At 37.8% G+C, this 19718-nt stretch overlaps 4 protein-coding genes across 7 annotated transcripts; 2 read left to right on the forward strand and 2 right to left on the reverse strand.

Annotated features, from left to right (window-relative positions):
- Positions 1-784: 784 nt before the first annotated feature.
- LOC126584343 (uncharacterized protein At2g39795, mitochondrial) lies at positions 785-3598 on the forward strand. The gene is made up of 2 exons (XM_050248754.1): positions 785-1408; positions 3186-3598. Exons 1-2 carry the CDS (start codon positions 888-890, stop codon positions 3364-3366), a joined length of 702 nt encoding a protein of 233 aa, XP_050104711.1. The 5' UTR covers positions 785-887; the 3' UTR covers positions 3367-3598.
- Positions 3599-5405: 1807 nt separating this feature from the next.
- LOC126584268 (uncharacterized) lies at positions 5406-9135 on the forward strand. Of its 4 annotated transcripts, none has more exons than XM_050248715.1 (5): positions 5406-5500; positions 5576-5973; positions 6852-7010; positions 7154-7816; positions 7926-9135. In XM_050248715.1, exons 2-5 carry the CDS (start codon positions 5617-5619, stop codon positions 8970-8972), a joined length of 2226 nt encoding a protein of 741 aa, XP_050104672.1. In that variant the 5' UTR covers positions 5406-5500; positions 5576-5616; the 3' UTR covers positions 8973-9135. The 4 variants fall into 4 exon arrangements, with proteins under 4 accessions (XP_050104672.1, XP_050104664.1, XP_050104676.1 ...); XM_050248722.1 differs by lacking the exons at positions 5406-5500; positions 5576-5973 and adding exons at positions 5992-6414; positions 6460-6735; XM_050248707.1 differs by having other exon boundaries at positions 5412-5973.
- Positions 9136-11842: 2707 nt separating this feature from the next.
- On the reverse strand, positions 11843-14444 carry LOC126584295 (U-box domain-containing protein 34-like). The gene is made up of 6 exons (XM_050248728.1): positions 14403-14444; positions 14000-14297; positions 13731-13832; positions 13221-13634; positions 12242-13009; positions 11843-12100 (listed from the first exon to the last, which is right to left on the reverse strand). The coding sequence occupies exons 1-6, from the start codon at positions 14426-14428 to the stop codon at positions 12053-12055; spliced, it is 1656 nt and encodes a 551-aa protein (XP_050104685.1). The 5' UTR covers positions 14429-14444; the 3' UTR covers positions 11843-12052.
- Positions 14445-16252: 1808 nt separating this feature from the next.
- Positions 16253-17837, reverse strand: LOC126584320 (uncharacterized protein At3g28850-like). Its single transcript, XM_050248739.1, has one exon. The coding sequence runs from the start codon at positions 17546-17548 to the stop codon at positions 16394-16396; it is 1155 nt and encodes a 384-aa protein (XP_050104696.1). The 5' UTR covers positions 17549-17837; the 3' UTR covers positions 16253-16393.
- Positions 17838-19718: the final 1881 nt, after the last annotated feature.

The following is a 19718-nucleotide window of genomic DNA, read 5'->3' on the forward strand; positions in this document are numbered from 1 at the left end:
TTATATGTAGGTCATCATTTGAAGTGCTCCTTTTCTTTTCATCTCGTCTACCATCGAATCAAAATCGGAACCATCCAGCAACGGCACGGCAGTTCGGGTTCGGCCAAGGGTCAACGCAAGGATCTTACTTCAAAGCCACCACTGGAGTTTTTTCTTGTCCAAACGGGTTTTGAAGGAAAATTGGAGCTCATGTTGGGCTCCAAATATGCGTTGGCGTTTTATTAACCAAACAATTTCCTTTGCAAGTCATGCGTTTTTTATTTTAGAGGTGTCTGTAGGCTTACCTCATGAACTTGTATAGAGTTGGTAATTTTTCTTATGAATTTTAATTTTAGCTAATTATCTTCTGAATTTTTGTAACTAGCCAATTTTTCCCCTAAACCCCTTAAAAAATTTAAATTGCCAATCTCCCCCACTAGCATTAGATTTAAAAATTTTCATCCAATGTTCTATTTTTTTTGCCCCCATACAGTTATCATGTGTTGTCCATGTAATCAAAATTGATAGAAAATTGGATGAAATTTTTTAAATCTAATGTCAGAGGAAAAATTGGTTATTTATAATAGTTTAAGGAATAATCGGCTAAAATTAAAAGTCCAATGTGAAAATTAGCTAAGTACAAAAATTTAAAGAGTAATAAAGTAAAACCAAAGTTTAAGAGAGAAATTAATAGTTCTATATGGATTTATGGGCAAATTGACAAATATGCCGCCTTGTTTTTATGTCTAGAAACTGTTTATTAAAAGGGCATTTATGTAATTCTAGTTCATTGTAAAGAAAGGGAAGGGCAAAGGGTTTCGAACTTTGGAGAAACGCCGCTTAAGGGTTTAGGAGAAGAAGAACCCGGCACCGCCACGGTGGGAGCAGTGCAGAAATCACAGACCAAAATGTGGAGGAAAGCCATAGCAACAGCAGCAGCAGCAACACGCTTCGGCGCACTTCACCACCCATGGCGCACGATAGCACGCCCCCACTCAACCACCGCATCCCCCTCCGCCGCCGTCGACTCCGTTATCCTGCGCTCCCTCAAGGAACACTATCTCGATGTCCAGAAAATGAACCCTCCCCCAAAAATCAACCCTCCCTCGCCCTTCACAGTCGTCCAGGGCTCGCTCGACGGCAACGGCCCCGCGCTCAAGCGGATTTTCGGCCGGGAGGAGATCACCATATCGGTGATGCGAATGGCAAATATTATTCCTGGAGATGGCGGAGAAGACGACGATGCCGATGACACGAACCAGTTGTTCCTACACCTCGATGTTTCAAAGCCCGGGCAGAAAGAGTCTCTACATTTTCTTTGTGCCCTGTATCCGGATGCATTGGGAATTCACTCTGTCTCATTGCGCAAAATCGCCGATTTATCGAGCTCTCGTGATGTTCTTTCCACGTATAATGGCCCTGTTTTTGAGTAAGATCTCTTCTCCTTCCTCCTTTTTTTTAATAAAATCAAAATTGGCAATTTGCTAGTTAGGGTTTAGGGTTTGGGGTTTTGGTACAATTTGCAATATATGTCATTGTTTGTGGTTGCATTTGGGTCTAAAAGAGAAACAAACTCGGCAAATTGTCTTGAAAACTCGAGAGTAACTACGATTTTGTTGTGGGTAATGTTCTTTTGCTAGCAAGTTTGGGATTTTTAATTAATCGGGCGATTAGGTTAGTCTGAATGAATGGTCTTCCGTCTCATGGTATTTAAGAGAATTGTGATATTTGAATGATAAGTTGATAGAATATACATTTGTTGACATGATTAGTTTCTAATCGGGGCCGGAATTGTCAACCTTACATGCTTGAACTTGGTATAAAATGGAACTAGGAGCCAGACTTTGTAAGAATCTTACTCAGTTACTTGGGTTTCTTGTTCTATATCTTTTGTTTGATAGGATGTGGATGTGGCTTTGCTTAAAATAAAAAAAAAAGCATAAAATTGTGTATTCAGTAGCCTTTATAACGACAATGTTTTTTCAATTACGTGGTAACTGCCTAATAAGAAGACCAACTGGTCCTGTAATTAATGCATGTAGAAATTTATGTAAGCGATATTTACAGAAGCAAGTTTCAGTTCTCAGCAAGAACGAACTATTTTGGTGTTGCTTGCTAGCAAGCGTACTTTAAATTTCCCCATCTTTTTCCAGAAAGAAAAAAAATGTCCATTTGGATCTTATGTACGCATACTCAAGAGAAGCCGTCTCTTTTGGTTATGTTCTGTAAAAGCAGGCCACCCACTATTGATGCTAATTTTGAAATATAGATATGCTTTCCTTCCACACTGGGCAGGATGACTTTATGATTTTGTCTGTGAATCTCTCCTCTATTCCCTTTTAATTGAGAAGCGAAAGTTTTGGATTCGAAGTAGTATCAATATGTTAAAAACTGTGACCATTGAAATTTGATATAGATAGATACACTGAAAGAATAAAAAGAAATAAAATAGAACAAGAGAATATCATAGATTTATTCATTTCAATAATCAGTGTATAGAAAACATAAATTTTGTTTTCTCAACAAAATAAACAAGAATATATTAAATCTGTTATTAATACATTAATATTGCTGATCTTGGAAACCTCTCTAGCTCAACGATGACTATATTTTTGCGAGTGGATAGTTGTTGTCTCTGGTTGTAAACTTGTAATTCATGTTGAAAGTTATGTTGGCTCGAGTTTAGTCCTTAAGCATATTGGAAGTGATTTAGCCCTTGATTCTCATTTGTTTCGTTCAGTCCAGTGGCAAGAAAAAATAAGAGTGCGTGAAAATCATTTCCCTAAGCATATATGTTTAACAGCTTCTTTCACTGTGGATTAGTATCCAACAATTCTAACCTATATTATATCGTTTATATACTTTTGATAGTGTGTCATTGCCATGTGCTTTTGCTCCAACGATTCTAACCTATTATATCGTTTATATACTTTTGGTAGTGTGTCATTGCCATATGCTTTTGCTCCAACGATTCTAACCTATATTATATTGTTTATATACTTTTGGTAGTGTGTCATTGCCATATGATTTTGCTGGAAATGATGTATCCCTCCTTGCTGCTCTGTAATGGGTCTGAGTTGCTGAATTTCTTTCTTCTTTTTTGTAAACTTTTTTTTTGGCTTTTTAGAAATTAAATCTGTCGTGTGCTCTGTTTTATGCATGAAAAACTGATGTATATTTGGGTTGAATTGTTCTCGAACTGACAGAGATCTTGATGAAACAATGAGGGATGCATTCCACAATTACCTAGAAGAGCGGGGTGTGAGCGAAAGTCTCTTTCCATTTCTTCGAGCATGGCTTTATGTCAAAGATCATCGTAATCTTTTGCGATGGTTCAAATCAGTGGGAACATTCATTAATGAAAACAAGAAGGTTAAGGATTCTTAGTTTCATTGGGAGACCAAGACAAATGTTTGTTTAGGAAAGAAAAACGGAAGTGGATTCTAGCAGTTTCAGTGCTGGTTCGATCTCAACGCTAATTGTCCATTTACGGTTTAATTAGTACAGATCAAGTTCTTCGGCGCTAGTTTTGTACGGGACCTGCTAATATATATGTTATAACTGTATCAAATTCATTTTCCCTTGTTCAGAATCTAATTCATGTTTGTTTGCATTTGCATATGTCGTTGCCACCATGTTTGTCAGTTGATTAGTATTTTGGTGAGACCTGTTCCGAAATAAAATTTTTAGTGTTTATTTTTTTTTTTTTGTGGGAACAAATCTCTTGATTTGTATTGTGGTGGTACCTTAAGTCATATTTTCTAAAATGTTTTTATTTGGGTGGTGATTTTCATGCTCCCTAATTTCCCCTTCACACACTTTTTCAACTTTTACTATTTGTTTACTCTTTCGATGACACAGAGATGGAGGAGCAAACAAATATTAAAATAATAAAACGGTGAGTGCAGGGTGCGTAAATACGAGGATCGTCGTTGTTAAAAGGTTGATAGGACATGAAGTGGGACCCACTTCTGTCTTTGTCTCTTTCTTTATTTATTTTTTTTTTTTGAGAACTTTATTGAAAAGTTTCTGGTACTGTTCATTTTAACGAAAAATTACATTTTTAAACTAAAAAGTCAATTTGATACTATTTATTTTATTCTTTATTTTGTTCTTATTGTTAAAACTCAAAGTTTTCAATTTTTTTTCATTAGTTTTTTTTTTTCCTTTATTCATACCCACTTCATTCTTAAATGTATCTAAGAGTATTTTCAAATGAGATGTCAAAAATAATAGGTCAAAATTATATTTGATGGCTGATGTGATAAATTGAATATAAGTGCTAATCCCCTTTTTTACAATGTGTCAAATATGTATTTTATTATTTTATTGGGCCCAGTGTTACATTAACAAATTAAAAATAATCAAAATTAATTTTAGTTTTTATTCTATTGGTTATTAATGAGAACATGAATTAAAAAATTAAATTAAAAATATTTGACTCCTTTGTTTGCTGTTAAAAAAAAACAAAAACAAAACAGCTAGAAAGCAAGGAGTCAAATGACTCAAGTGCCACATCATATTTGAAATATCCATTAAAGAACACCTGAATGTCTTTTAATCATATTTGACATATTTGACATCTCATTTAGAGATGATCCAATGTGAGTTAAGGTAATAGTAAATATAATATATGTATGGTTTAGGATTAGGAGACATGCTATTGACATCGATTTTGACACACATCTTTTTGTGCGACTCACTTCGTAATATATTTAACAATTTGAATCGTCTACGGTCTACCTTTTAGGTCTTCTCTAAAAGATTATGCTTGCCAATATTGACCATTAGATTAAATTTAATGTTCTTTTATAGAACCATATTAGTTCATTTTCTTTACTATAAAAAGAATGTCTTAATGATTTTAAATTTGTCTAATTTTTTTTTTTTAAAGATGCTCTATGAATGATGTATTAAAATATAGACGGTTCGAATCGTTGAAATACCTTATGAAGGGGAGCTCACAAAATAGTTGTCAAAATATGTGTCCAAAGCGCATGTTTCCGATCCCAACCCTATATATATATAGTGTATGAAGGTGCAGCCTGTGAAATTTGAGAAATAATTTTAACGATTGTGTTTTTAACCTTAAGGTGTTGGTCTAGTGAAGCGACCAATGTTTGGAACCTTAAACGAACTCACAAGAATGCTCAATATCTAATTGGATACCTCCTATATTAAAAATAAATAAATAAAGAAACAATTTTTATGAGAATCTTTACAGATTTAGAGAATCTCCAAAGATTTAGAATCCAGAGATTCTAGGAATGCCACTAAGTGCAAAAGAATTAGCTAAATTGGAGGCAAACAAATAATAACGGGGTGAGAGTAGAAATATGCGCAAGTGCAAGGACTCGTTTGCAAATTCCACTTGTAACTAAAAACAGAAAAAGAGACGTTGGTTCTTAGGTGCGTCATGTATGTGTATTTTTGGCTGCCGTCGGGAAACAGGCATCTCTCTCTCTCTCTCTCTCTCTCTCTCTCAAAAGTTTTTGTGTCCATTCTACAAACGGCACGGCAGGTTATATTCTAATTATAATGATCCAGTACCGGATATTTGAATTCAATCTTGATTACCCATATCTTGAAATTTCAGTTTCAATCAGCCGAGTTTGGTAATATTGACATCCAAGGACAATGGTGGTGAAGAAGATGATGAGGTGGCCACCATGGCCTGCAGCAGAGGTTGCCACCAAGAAATATACTGTAGTGGTTGTTGTGCGGAGGCTACAGGGGTTGGAATTGGAGGACGAGGTGGAGGAGGAGAGAAGAGCGTTGGTGGTGGAGGTTAAGTGGAAGGGTCAGAAGAAGTCCTGGAGACTCGGCTCTGCGCCTCCTGTCAAGAGGAATTTCACCAAAGAAGGTGGAATTGGCGATGATGGGGTGGTCGAGTGGGATGAGGAGTTTACGAGTGTCTGTCGTTTTTCGGGTTACAAGGAGGAGGGTGAGCCTCTGTTTTTTCCATGGGAGCTTGCATTTACAGTGCTCTTCAATGTCAGTCAGTCTCTCTTCCTCTCAACTTTTTTTTGCTTTTGTTACGAGGATTGATGATATTATTTTTTTTTTTCCAGTTTCTCTGTTTCTCCATATACTTTAGATTGATCGGTTGACTATTGGTGACAGAAGAAATGAAAGTTTTATTTCTCTTCGCTTCGGTTTTGACTTGAACTATATTCTAATCTCCTCTAATTTACGAAGAGGGGAATTCGTAGAATTGCTTATTTTGTATGAAATTTGAGCCTGCATATTGAGTCCTAAGCACCCTACTTTTCTTTGCTGAGAATGATTTAGTAAACTATCCATCCATCAATCCCCGAAAAACAATCTAAAAAACGAAGGCGAAGTCGGCACAACAAGATCAATACAAGAATATTCGTTTTAGTTACCAAACCAACATGACAAAGTACCGATTCAAGATTTCACTGCCGGTATGATGTGAGCAGGAAAAGTACTAGCTAGCTACGTAGTGTACTAATCAAGTTGACAAGTAGTAATCTGATTTTACTTCTTTCTTCCTTCTCTGTCAAATAGTCGTCGTCTTTACATACAAGACTAGTTCAAACCTGTTATGCTACCTTATGTGTATTTTGTGGGTTAATTGAATTTAGAGAATAGAATCTAATTGAAATAAGAATATGCTTATAAGTTTTGAACTTGTTTTCTCCAGAATATTGGAACATAATGATGAAGACATTATTTGAATATTGAGAACCTCGTATACGTACCGGTTTCCATAGACTTAGCTTTCTTTCAATGGTTAATTTTCCAATTACGGTTTTTTATTTTAGTGCTTCCATCTTTTGTCAAGTTTTCTCATGAACTGTGGCCTCATCGATGTTGTGAATTTTTTTTTTTTCGGTTTAATGAATCAGGCTGAAAACAAAGGAGTGAGAAACAGAGTCAGTGTCTTTGGAACTGCATCACTGAACCTCGCGGAATATGCTTTAGCAGCGTCTGTCGGAAAGGAATTCGGGCTCAACATTCCTGTTAATGTCGCTACTGGGGTTTCAGAGACTATCCCATCACTGTCTGTATGTACTACTGCCTATGTGTGCATTAGACTATTTTATTCTTCATCTGGTTTTCTTGTGTCACTTTTTCGGGTTGTGCTCAAGTTCTCTTTTCTGAATTTGAATATTTCATCTTATGCAAAGTTCCTCCACAATAATTACAGATCTCACTCAGATTATTGGAACTGAGAGCCACTCAACAACTCTCAGAGACAATGCGGGGATCCCCGCATTCTGATGAAGCTATTTCCGCACAAAAAGACGAGTTTTCTGCTCTTAAAGCAGGGCTGAGAAAGGTGAAAATCCTAACCAATTATGTTTCATTTGGTAAATCAAACAAGGCATGCTGCGAGGAAGGTAGCACTGATAGCAGGAGTTCCAATCGAAGTGAGGATGCTTCGTCCAATTATCCATTTGACACAAGTTCACTTGATGATGATGCTGGAGAGGAATCAGATTGCAGTAAGGACGATTCTAGTGTCAGGCGGTCAATCAGCTACAAAACTATAGCATATGCAAACTATGCTGGAGCATTGTTTTACTCCAATACTAACATTGACAATGAGGATGATTTTTGGATCCACTATAGCAACCATAAATTAGCAGGCGGCTTGCATGTTGAGAATTCTAGTGCACCAGTCCACAGGCCAACCTTCTGGCGGAGTTCAATGGGAAGCATCCTACCTTGGAGGAAGAGGAAATTGAGCTTCAGATCTCCGAAAGCCAAAGAGGAGCCTCTTCTGAAGAAACATTATGGAGAAGAGGGTGGCGATGATATTGACTTTGATCGCAGGCAGCTTAGCTCCTCCGATGAGTCCAGTTTTGGGGTACATGTTCAACTTCTCCCTGTTGTTTTTTAAAATGTCCAGTTTTTGTATTCGCTATTTTCGTATCCTTTTTCTGAAACCTTTTGTTTCTTCTTTCTATCCTGAAAAGTCTCATGAAACAGAGGGTTCAGTATCTGAATTTGGGGATGATAGTTTTTATGTGGGAACTTGGCAGCAAAAGGAAGTGATAAGCCGTGATGGAAATATGAGGCTTCACACCCAAGTATTTTTTGCTTCAATTGATCAAAGGAGTGAACGTGCTGCTGGAGAAAGTGCGTGCACGGCCTTGGTTGCAGTCATTGCAGATTGGTTGAAATCCAACCAGGATGAGATGCCTATCAAGTCTGAATTCGACAGCCTGATTAGAGATGGATCATCAGAGTGGAGAGCTCTCTGCAATAACGAGGCCTACATAGAGCATTTCCCTGACAAGCACTTTGATCTTGACACCATTGTTCAATCTAAAGTTCGTCCTCTTTCTCTAGTTCCGGAGAAATCTTTCGTAGGATTCTTCCATCCTGAGGGACTAGAAAATAAGGATTTCGACTTCCTTGATGGTGCCATGTCCTTCGATAGTATATGGGATGAGATCGGCCGTTCTGCATCAGAATGTGCATGGGACAGCGAACCGTTAGTCTACATTGTGAGTTGGAATGACCATTTCTTTGTCCTAAGGGTAGAGCAGCATGCTTTTTACATAATTGATACGTTGGGGGAGAGGCTGTATGAAGGCTGCAACCACGCTTATATCCTCAAATTTGACAAAGACACCGTGATCCAAAGATTACCAAGCGGTAATAAAACATCAGATGAGAAAAAGAGCGATCAATTACAACCGAACAACTCCAAGGAAACAAAAGCCAAAGGGGCAATTGTAGTGAGCCAGAAAGATTCGAAAGACGGAGATGGAGAAGAGGAGATTGTGTGGAAAGGAAAAGACTGTTGTAAAGAGTATATTAAGAGCTTTCTTGCTGCTATCCCGATAAGGGGATTGCTCGCGGATCTTAAGAGGGGTTTGATGACATCAATACCTCTCCATCACCGGCTACAAATTGAATTCCACTATACCAAGCTGTTGCTGTCCCCGGGTGAAGTTTCAGTAAGTGAAACAGCAGCTGATGCACCAGCAATGGCCATGGCATTGACCGTTGTATAATGACTTCCCCCTCCCCCTTCTTTTCGGGATTCAATTGTCCATCTCTAGTAGCAATACAATGTAAATAGAGAACTCAAAATAGAGAACTCATACCACATTATTTCTTTGTTTATCAACAATAAATCCTCATGTTCAAGAACCTTAACATGAAGGGCTTTACCCCAACGTTTGGTACATGTCATAAATATTTTTCGATCCCTTGATGAAATAGATCCCACAAAGAAATGAAAGCTTCAGTCCAACTCTGGTTCTTCTAATGGAAGAAAAGGTGGATAAGCTTAGATTAGAAGTTCACCACCTTTTCTTCAATAAGATTGCACCAAAACCAGAGTTTAGTGCAATAGCAAAACCTATATATTATTTACTGGATCTCATTTGCGGAAAGGAAAGTGTAGTGATGACCAAATGCAGATTGGTCTTTCTTCTAGTTGTTATTCCGAAATTCTCAGTCATCATGATTGAGGGCTTCTAGTTTCATCCCATTGGCAAGTTTCCAGTCGAGGTGGTACAAATATTTGAGCAAATCCAAGTTCAATGTGGGCAGTGGCAGTTCGAATGATATTCCTCGACAGAGTCTCCTGCCTGCACCAAATGGAAACGGAAGCAATTCAAAATTGTTTCCTTTAAAGTCCATGGTTTTGAAAGCGTTTTCAGGATGATCAGCCCAAAGTTTTGAATCTCTCCCTATTGCATAAGCATTGATGATGACTTTGGCCCTTGCTAGTCTTGGGATGACAGGACCGACTGCATGTGCGGGGTGTAATCGAAAAGTTTCCTTGATGACTAATTTCAAGTAGAAGTATTCAAGCTCTTCGATTTTGTCCTTTCCTTTTAACGGTTGTCGTGCCTCTGATTGTGACTTCTCCATTAAATAGGGATTTTTAGCAGCTCTGAGATTGCCAATTTCGTTGCTGGTCAACTTTCACAGCCTGCAGCAGAGAAAATGTCCTGAAAATATGAAGTTGCAATTAGTTATTGGAAGTGAATACTGCACACCTGTTTTCTCCCCATAGGTTTATTTCGAGTCTTCGATTGAATAAATCAAAGGAGCATCAAGCGACATAAATAATTAAACAGGAGTGTGCGGACCTTAATCGTACTTACTTGTACAACAAGTAAATATATATGTAAAGAGTATTTTGAAGTGGTGGTTTCTTTTCTCCTTTATCTTAAATCTGAACACATCGCAATTGGCCTAAAATCTGAAAGATACGAATGCAAGCTTTTGCGAATTTGTATGCAATGCAGGCATTAATTCAAGAATTTTAGGGCCAGTTTGGTATCCTACTTCGATAAGGTCAAGAATTTTAGGACCAGTTTGGTATCCTACTTCGATAAGGTTCCATATCTTTCGTAGTTGTCTCCATTGAATGTAGGGGGAGAACACAATGCTTGAATTAGTGGTCATATGCGATTATTTGAGCGGCATATACATACACTTGACTTGAGGTCGATCTATGTGTGAAACTGATCTCCTCGTTCGTCTTCAACACCTCTTGGGCTGCTTCCGATGATGAAATAATCACCCAGTTGTAGTTGTTGGAAATTTTAATAATATTATTATTATATTAAATTTATTAATTGAATGGAAATTAGAAGTGGAGCCTTTTGGTAGAAAGATGTGTCTACTCAAATAAAGAGTGACAACTTTTGACTCTTCATGAATGCTTTCCAAAGAAGTATCTCACATTCTATAAATAGCGAAGCCCCCTATAATCACAAAATAACTTTTCATTGTTTATAGAATCATACATAGAGTGCGTTAAATATTAGAGAGTCTCATAGAGTCCATATGTGAGAGTTTTCAACACAATCATGGTTTATGGAGCCTTGTGATTTGGAGTGCTACTATTACAAGGACGTGGTTGTTGTATCTTGGGAGACATGCTCTGATCAACCATGAGCACCATAGTGGGGCGTAGACTTGTCTTAAGGACAAAGTGTCCAACACTTGCCTCGATCGTATTTTCTAGGTTTTTCTAATCCATTATATCATATTCATTTAACATTGGTTACTCATGTGCATGCATTATATATATATATATATATATGCATGAATTATTTCTTAAATTTTTATGTGATTTAATATAGCAATTAGACCCCAAGTTTTCCAACCGTAGTTTCATAACAGGGCCATGTTTCTTGCAGTACAAGTTTTGTGAGAGCATCATGTGCAGTGGTTGTTTTGGCCATGGAGATGGAGGCAACTTAATTGCCTACAGTATGCCTTTGGCTTTGGATTTTTCCTTTTCCCAATATTTTCTGAGTGTCAAGAAGAAGAGAATGCATTGCCAAATTCGTAATTATGTTTTGTTTACTAAACAACTGCAAATTTGTTGTGGATGCTAAGATGCGCTTATAATTTCATTTTTATATGCATAGCCGTGGGCGTAGTAAATAAATACAACCAAATATATTAGTGACTGTTTACTTACTTGGAATGACGCAAGTCATAAACAAGGAAAGAGAGAAAGAATCGGAACGAGATCAGCTAGTCCTCCTAGTTGATCTAATTTCTGACTTTCTGGTATATGATTACGAATTTCAAGGTAGAACCCATACTTTTCGGAAGTTCATGTGTTAGCTACTATAGAAGAAGCTAGGAATTGAAATGATTCCAATAATCACCATTATAAGAGTTGAACGTAAGACATTTCACCTACAAGCGAACAGCGATACCACAGTTACGAGTAGACCAGTATAAGTGGGTTTCCCTCTCTTCCTTCTCTGAATAAAAAATCCCATACAAGTGAAGATTTACGTTTAGTATGGATATGATTTCATTAGAGGATTGCACTTGAGCTTCGAACAAAAGAGGAAAGAAGAACAGATGATTACACTTGTGAGGCATTTGAGTGGATCGTTCTTAATTAATGCATTAAAGAATGAAATAAATAAATAAATCTCTACTATATATAGGAGATAATTATGCTGCCACTACTTGATTTATCAACTTAACCCTTGCTTCTGAATCATAAACTCCTCAGTGCATTCACTTGTTCCGTGTATAGTGCCTGAAGTCTGAAGATGGGATTCTATAATCTCCTTCCTGCATTTCAAGATGTGCTTGACTGGCTCCTTTAGTTCTCGTACCCAGATAGTGGTAGATGGACGTCGCTTAGCACATCCTAAACATCATAAGACGGAAGATTAAATTGAATTCAAGGAAAATATCCAAAGAATTCGGACAGAGGATCATCTATGTGTGCAGTGACTGTTTAAGTACAATATTTCTTGCTTAGCTAGAATATTTATGTTAAACAACTCACTTGATCACATGAGGACATCGAGCTTTGGCCATGTCTTTGTGAGTATACTCCACCAGCACCAGCACCGGGCATGCTATCTTCGGCTAATGCTCTCAATCTGTTAAGCTCAGGTAGCACAACCTTCCCAAGATCGGGTCTGTCTTTCCGCCTCATTTCAGTACATTGTAAGGCTAACTTGGCAAAGTTGGTGGCTTCCTCCACTGGCCAGTCAGGAACAGCAGGGTCTAGCAACTCAGCAAAGGTCCCTAGCTCCAAAGCCCGCTCGACATGATGTGTCAAACCCATTGGTGATTTCGCTGTTATTAGTTGTAGAAACATGACCCCGAGTGAGTAGACATCAGACTTTGTTCCAAGCATGCCAGTTTGTTGATACTCTGGGTCGATATAACAGAAGGTTCCAGCTGTTGATGTCATTCGGTACTGAGTGACAGAGTCTTGTACAGATGGAGGGACAAGCCTGGCTAGACCTACATCACTAATCTTGCTCACATAGTTATGGTCTAGCAAAATGTTTCCAGGTTTTAGGTCACGGTGTACAATTGGTTCTGGCTTCGTCTGGTGAAGGAACAAAAGCGCAGTGCCAATTTCTGCAGCAATTCGGAACCTGAGCTGCCAAGGAATAGCCGGGGTCTTACTGTTACCTTGCTGGAAGAGACAGTCTTCTAAGCTCCCCTTAGCCATGTACTCATAGACCAGACAACCATACTCTGGGCAGGCTCCAAGAAGGAGCACCATGTTTGGATGTCGAATGCAGCTCAATACTTCGATCTGCATTGTCAAAGAGTTGTCAGCGTTGAGAGTTGTCCCACATTATTGAAAAAAGGAGCTTTGCCTTAGTTGTTTAAGTGATCTTAGGGCTCTCTCTCCTATCACCAGTTGGTTTAGAATTCGATGCTCACATCCTAAATTGGTACCAAAGCAGCTGTATACTAATTGTGCTTGAAAACTGTATCATGTATTTATGTAAAAAGTCACAAACCTCTTGTTGGAACTGTGAACGTCCGTGCGCTGCATCTGGACGTAGAATTTTGATTGCTACTTGTGTGTGATCCAGTTCTCCCCAGTACACTGGTCCATAGCCTCCTTCTCCAATCTTGCGATCTTGTGAAAATTTATTTGTTGCTACTTCAATCTCCTCAATTGTATATTTCCTGTACCTGAAACTGTATGCCGTTGCTTCTGTTCCCTTCTTCTCTTCAGCTTGTTCAAGAATTGTCATTTCTGCAAGCCTCCTTTTTTGGGATTCCAGTTCAGCAATCATTTGAGCTGCCGCTGCCGCCTGAATGGCTGCCTTACATTTCGCTTTCTCATTCTCTATTTGTGCCAATGCAGCTTCCTCTGCTATTCGTGCCTCATGTAATCGTTGTTGTTCTTCCGATTTCAATCGGTTTGCCTATATATCACGGTATGTTATTACAATTCATGCATGTTAGAATTAGTTGTCTTTCTATATTATATGCTCAAATAAGATTTCACTTCCACATCATACCGTATGTTTTGATGCGACTGCCTCCTTGCAGGCCGCGTTATACATGTCCATTGTTTGCTTGAGCTCTAGCTGGAGCCTCCTCATCTCAACTTCCACTTCATCCTTTTATTTTCAAGGAAAAACTACGTATTAATACTCTCAACCATCTCTACGTACAGTCTCAAACTCGCTCAAAATTAGTTAAATCGAATGCTGCTATTTGTATAATCTAAACTAGCAACTTGTCTGCTATTTCCAGTTTACTTATGGTGGGAATTGTCTTGTCTTACCGTGTTTTGTGACGATGACCATGATCTTCCACTTTCTGATGAGGATGTTGAGAATCCATATGGTGAGGCGCTCATGTCAATATATTGGTGTCTAGAGTAAGATGACGCAGAGCTTATGCTGTCAAACTCCGAGCCCATTGATTGTCGGGAGCTCATTTCTGATGATACACTATTGTACGAGGAAGGAAACATGTGATCAATGCTTGGCCTTTCGCTGCTCACAAATGATATATCACTACTCTCTGGTGAGAGGTCGTATGAGTGGTTCATTGAAGATCGTCCTCTTGTGAATGGTGATCTGCATCATTTTTATTAGGTCAGTATCCTCATCAATTATTGTATCAGCGATCAGCATACTTATTATTGTCTCACAGAATCAAAGTGTGTGTGAGAGGTTAATTACTTGATTTCATCAGTGTCATGATGCATCAGCTGGCGAGGGGGTGAAGAGTGCGTCCTCCTCTCCAATGCTGTATTAATCAAAGAAACTTGAGTGAGTAATGAGAAAAATCCTGCCATCGAACGAGTGGGGAAATAACTTGATCAGTTGTAGAATAACAGAAACAAATTTACCCCTGGGATGCTGCTTACGCATGGATTGTTCACCATTTTCCGAAATTCTGCTGGAATGTTTTTGAATTTGGTTATGTGCTTTTTGGGGTGGTGCTGTGGTAGCAGTTTGCACATATGAGATCTTTCCTTTCCCAATGACATAGAGAGTGCAGAAATCTGGTATCCCTTTTAACACAGAGCTTGGGACGTCTGTTGTTGTTTTGAATGATCTGTTGCTTTCGAGCAAAGAGTGGACGACATTAAGATCATCAGTAATGTTGTTTAAACTATCTTGGTTCACTCAGTCAAAGATTTATTTTCCAAAATTAGTCGAATTGAAAATTTTTACTCATCCAAATTCTTATCTTATTGTTAGATAACTATAAATAGGCGAACATACATAGTGTTAATGAACACGAGAACGATGACAATGATAATCAGATACCTAAACGATTATCAAATGGACAATACAAATTTTTAATCGCGGTGATAGGAACGTAAACCCTATTTAGGGAATGACTCATTGTTTCTTTGATAGGTTATGTTATTAGATTAGGACATGCATGCATAACCAAATCTCACTTAGATAAGAATAAGAAGAAATATGAAAAGTAAGAAACCACATCAAAAAAAAGAAGGGAAGAAAGCAAAAGATTACTTGAAAAAGCCGGTTCTTGTGGGTGCTCCAAGTACCAAAACCTCAATTGAATTAGAGATAACATAGTTGATCAAGGTTTTTGGTACATCGGCAGCCTCAACCACGACTTCTTTGCATTTTATCTGCAGCAAAGATCAAGTTAAGCAACCTGCAGATCAAAAACTGCATCGAGAAACAAAATGATACGTAAACTAATTGGTTAGGAGCACAACTCACAAGCTTTTTGCTGCAAAAGGAACGGAATGGAAGAAAAAGCTCTTTGGTTATGGGGTCAACGGGTTTTTTGTACACATATTCAGTTTCCTCCCCTTGGGATACAGCAGAAACCACTGGCGTTGTTTGTTTGACATGGAGCAGGATGAGATGTTGGCCTCCGGTGACAAGATTATCAACAGCCCATTTTATAGCATGTTGACTTCCTTTGTCTCTGTCTATTGCAAGTGTCACCTTCTCTCTCGATTCTACTGTCCCTCTTCCCATTTCTCTATATGATTTGTCTTCCAATCGACCTCGGAAACAGAAGTACCACGAGGCTTGTAAGCCACGAGCTAGTTGGTATCTGTCTTTACAAAGAAATTAATTATGCAGATGCAGAAACTCATAACCCAGAACTGATTAATGAAGAACGTACCCCGGTTTTTATATGATCACGACCTTGCAGACAACTGACAATGCTTTGGCTCGCTAAAAAAAGAAAAAACTTGTTTTACTTACTCTCGAAAACAAACTAGTTAATATTTCTACCTTCCACAACCCTTGATTGGTATTCTATCTCTAGAACGCTCAGTAGATCGACTCGTTTTGTCCAACGGAGTTTGTTACTTGTGCTGACATATTCAATTACCGGAGAGTTTGATAGTTTTCGAAGTAAACCACATTATCCGGAAACTCTTGTGTCACTTCACTCGTTTTGTTTACGTACGAAGAACCTTCCAAAAGAAATAAAAATAAAGAAAGAGATAATTCCAGCCTTCCCCGTCTATTTTTAGTTCGTGTTAGTTATTCTGGATCAAACAGAAAGAAATTTACTAGAAAAAGAGATATGGATCATCAAAGAACCTTCTTTTATTCAGATCCCGACTTTTCGCCAAAAGAATTTCGAAAGAATATAATGAACACAAAGAATCAGAAATTTCAAGTTACATACATTACATTACAACAAGAGAATCACAATTCGAATTTGTTCAGCAACACAAGGGGCATATAATCAACCCATTTTCGTTACACTCGGGGCACTTATCCGGCTGCCCCTCATCGGCGATGAGCTTGCAGCTCCCGCTGCATCTGAAGCAAACCACAAATCGAACTCCATCACAAGCTTCACAGGGGCCAATGGACCGATCCAAGGGGACTCCTTCAAAGAGCGGCTTGAGCTTTCCTTGTTCATGAAGCGTCAAAACCTCCTCCGCTCCCCCGATATATCTCCCCTTTATGAAAAGCTTTGGAGGCACTGCTTTGCAATCCAGAATCTTCCACAGCTCTTGTCTGAATTCCATGTGCATTGACACATCTCGCTCGTAGAACACCACCCGAAAGCTCTCCAAAAGAAATCGAACGCTGTTGCAATCATCAAAAGTCTTCCGAATCCCCCGAAGGGTTGTAGTGTAGAGAACTACCGATGAATCGAAACTACCAGGCGGACACTTTTCTTCAAAGCCTAATAGAGCGTCTTCATTTGAAGGCAGTGTTGGCTCTAGCTCTGGCTCGGGATCTGGCGCTTCTACAAAATTGGATTCAATATCTTCTTTTTCGCTTCTCCTTGCACTTTTCTCTTCCTCGCTCAACCTCGTATATTCCATCACTGCTTGCTGAAAGGCTGCTAGTAGGTCCGGGTCGAAGAGGCTACCGGAGTTTAAGTCCGGTCTCCGAAAAGATGAGATGTCAATCTCCGACAAGGGGGTCTGTCTACGATTCTCTGAAGCTTCAGAAGCTCTGTTTTCCTCCAAATTTGACTCCGTTTTAACCCTACTTTTGCTGCACTCTACAGGGTGTTTTGCCACCATTTTAGGCCTAACGTTTTCCTTGTCGTCGACATCGATATCATCACCATCCTGCTCTGACTCTTCTTCATCTTCGAGGTCTCTCATAAGCTCGGTGACGTCGATGATGTCAGGCTCTTTCTCCGTCACATTCTTCTCTAACTGTTTGATCTTCTTCTTCTGCTTCGTTTCTTCCGAAATCAAATTATGGGTCTGAATGTTGAGATTTGAATCCGCGTACCCATCCGATGCATTTACCTGAAGAACTCGATCTTGGGGTTTCAGGTACCCAATTCCAATCGGTCCAATCGGTCCGATTGACTTCAACTTCATCATCAACTTCCCTTTCACCCCTTTCATTGTTTCCGAAATTGAGCTCCGAAAATCTGAACCAGGCAACAAAATTTGGACACGGAAATAAAAATAAAAAAATAAAAGGAGGATCGTAGAGATTAGAGAGTAAACGACGCTGCTGCTGCTTCTTCTTTCTCCGCCTTAACCTTGGTGGTTGGTGGTGCTACAGACGGAGCTTTCCAACTTCAACGGCTACAAAGTTGTTTTGGAGTTCTAAAATTCGAAAACATGGGGGCAGGGAATGCTGTGGGATGCGGAACAGGATAAGTGTGAGGCTAACGGTCATAATTTGCTAGTGGCTTCTTTTCTTTAGCTTTTTTCACTTTTTTTCGAGTATTTATCAAATATACCCAAAAATTAACCCTTGATTTCAAAAATGTCACTTTTTATAAAAACTTTCAAATATATCCAAAATTTCACTTAAATAGACACAAATATCCTAAAATTTAAAAATTAAATAAATTAAAGACTTTTTAGCTACCATTGCCTCAAACTTTGATCCAACTCACCTTCGCTTCTACACTCCACCACCACAACCCTATCCCCTTCGACCCCCTCATCACCGACATTGAGCGCTACCACGGTTACCGCAAGTGGGAGTGGTAGAATTTCAATCGTGCTTTCAACGTCTTTTTTCTTACTAATATCATTTTTAGTTTTAAATATAAAAATAGTTTTTAAAGTTAATCCACATGTCGTTATATGATTGTATTTGTGAGACTCATGTGGCGCTATATCATCACACTAACAGAGTAATGGACAGATTTTTCACGAAAAAACTAAAATGATCACGATGGACAAATTCAAGAACAATACTATTGATTATCATTAATTATTAAGGACCAGATTAAGGAGTTATGTCAATGTCATGAATTATTATGCCTAAAAAGCCTTTAATTTATTTGATTGTTAAATTTGAGAGTATTTGTGTCTATTTAGATGGAATTTTAGATATATTTGAAAATTTTTATAAAAAGTGACATTTTTGAAATTAATGGTTAATTTTTGGTTATATTTGATAAATACTCCTTTTTTTCCGTCTTACTTTTCCTGGAAGGACAGTGATGGGAGAAACTTTTCATTATCACGGGTACACGAGTGGTACAAAACGTGTTATTATACAAATATTATGATATGTGTGATAAAAAATTAATAACTTAAAAAGTAAAATATTTTACCATTTATATCAAAACACATGATGTACATTTGTTATTCCGATCATAATAAAAAATTTCTCCAGTTATGGATGGTTGATTGAGAAGCAGAAGCCATTTTTCATTAATTCTTTTTTACGGCTTATTAATTGAAATCACTTCTGAAACTGTCATTTAATTTCAATTTAATTTCTGAAATTAATTTCGTCTCACTTCATTTCTTAACTAACATTTTTAATTCTTTTGATCTCAATCCACCTGATTAAAGAAATGTTATCTTCAAAAGTATTTTGGACCGTTTTATTTTTTACACATTTATTTTGCTTCAGTCTACACACAAAAACATCCCAACTCATTTTTGACAACTCTAATTCTAACAAGTACTTTTGAGGCTTTTTAGAAATAAATTATTCAATAAACAGAAAATTTTGTGGCAACAATATTATTATATAAACCAATATAAGAATTACAATTTTGTTTCTAGTCATTTCATTTTGTTTCTAGAGTTCATTTCACTTGCGAGACATGGTAAACTTTACACTTGGAAAGTACTCATTACGATAAAAAGAAAAACATGATCGGCCTATTCCCAGATATCTTTCCAACCGAAATTGGCCTAATTCACCTATAAAAAAAATAAAATAAAATAAAAACTAATGAAAAACACTTGAAAACTTTAAGTTTTAACGATAAAGATAAAATAAAGAGTAATAGTATCAGGATTGACTTTTTAGTGTAAAAATATGATTTTTTTGTTAAAATAAACAGTACCGAAAGTTTTCGTTAAAATTTCCTAAAAAATGATAACGGATCCTTTGCACAAAATAAAAACAAAAAAATCAATAAGCCATCCCATCCAAAATACTTCCTATGCAAACCCCAAAACCACAAAAAATCATCTAAAGCAAACGTGCACAGTTCGCAACTTGGTATTGATTTGTTCACTTGGGGTAAAGTTGCGCAAAGAGCGCCCCTAAACCCTCAGATTAGCAACGGTCCCCATTGCAAATGGGATTATGGTT

Source organism: Malus sylvestris, chromosome 2 (genome assembly GCF_916048215.2).
Source record: "Malus sylvestris chromosome 2, drMalSylv7.2, whole genome shotgun sequence".
Classification (NCBI taxonomy): Eukaryota; Viridiplantae; Streptophyta; class Magnoliopsida; order Rosales; family Rosaceae; genus Malus; species Malus sylvestris.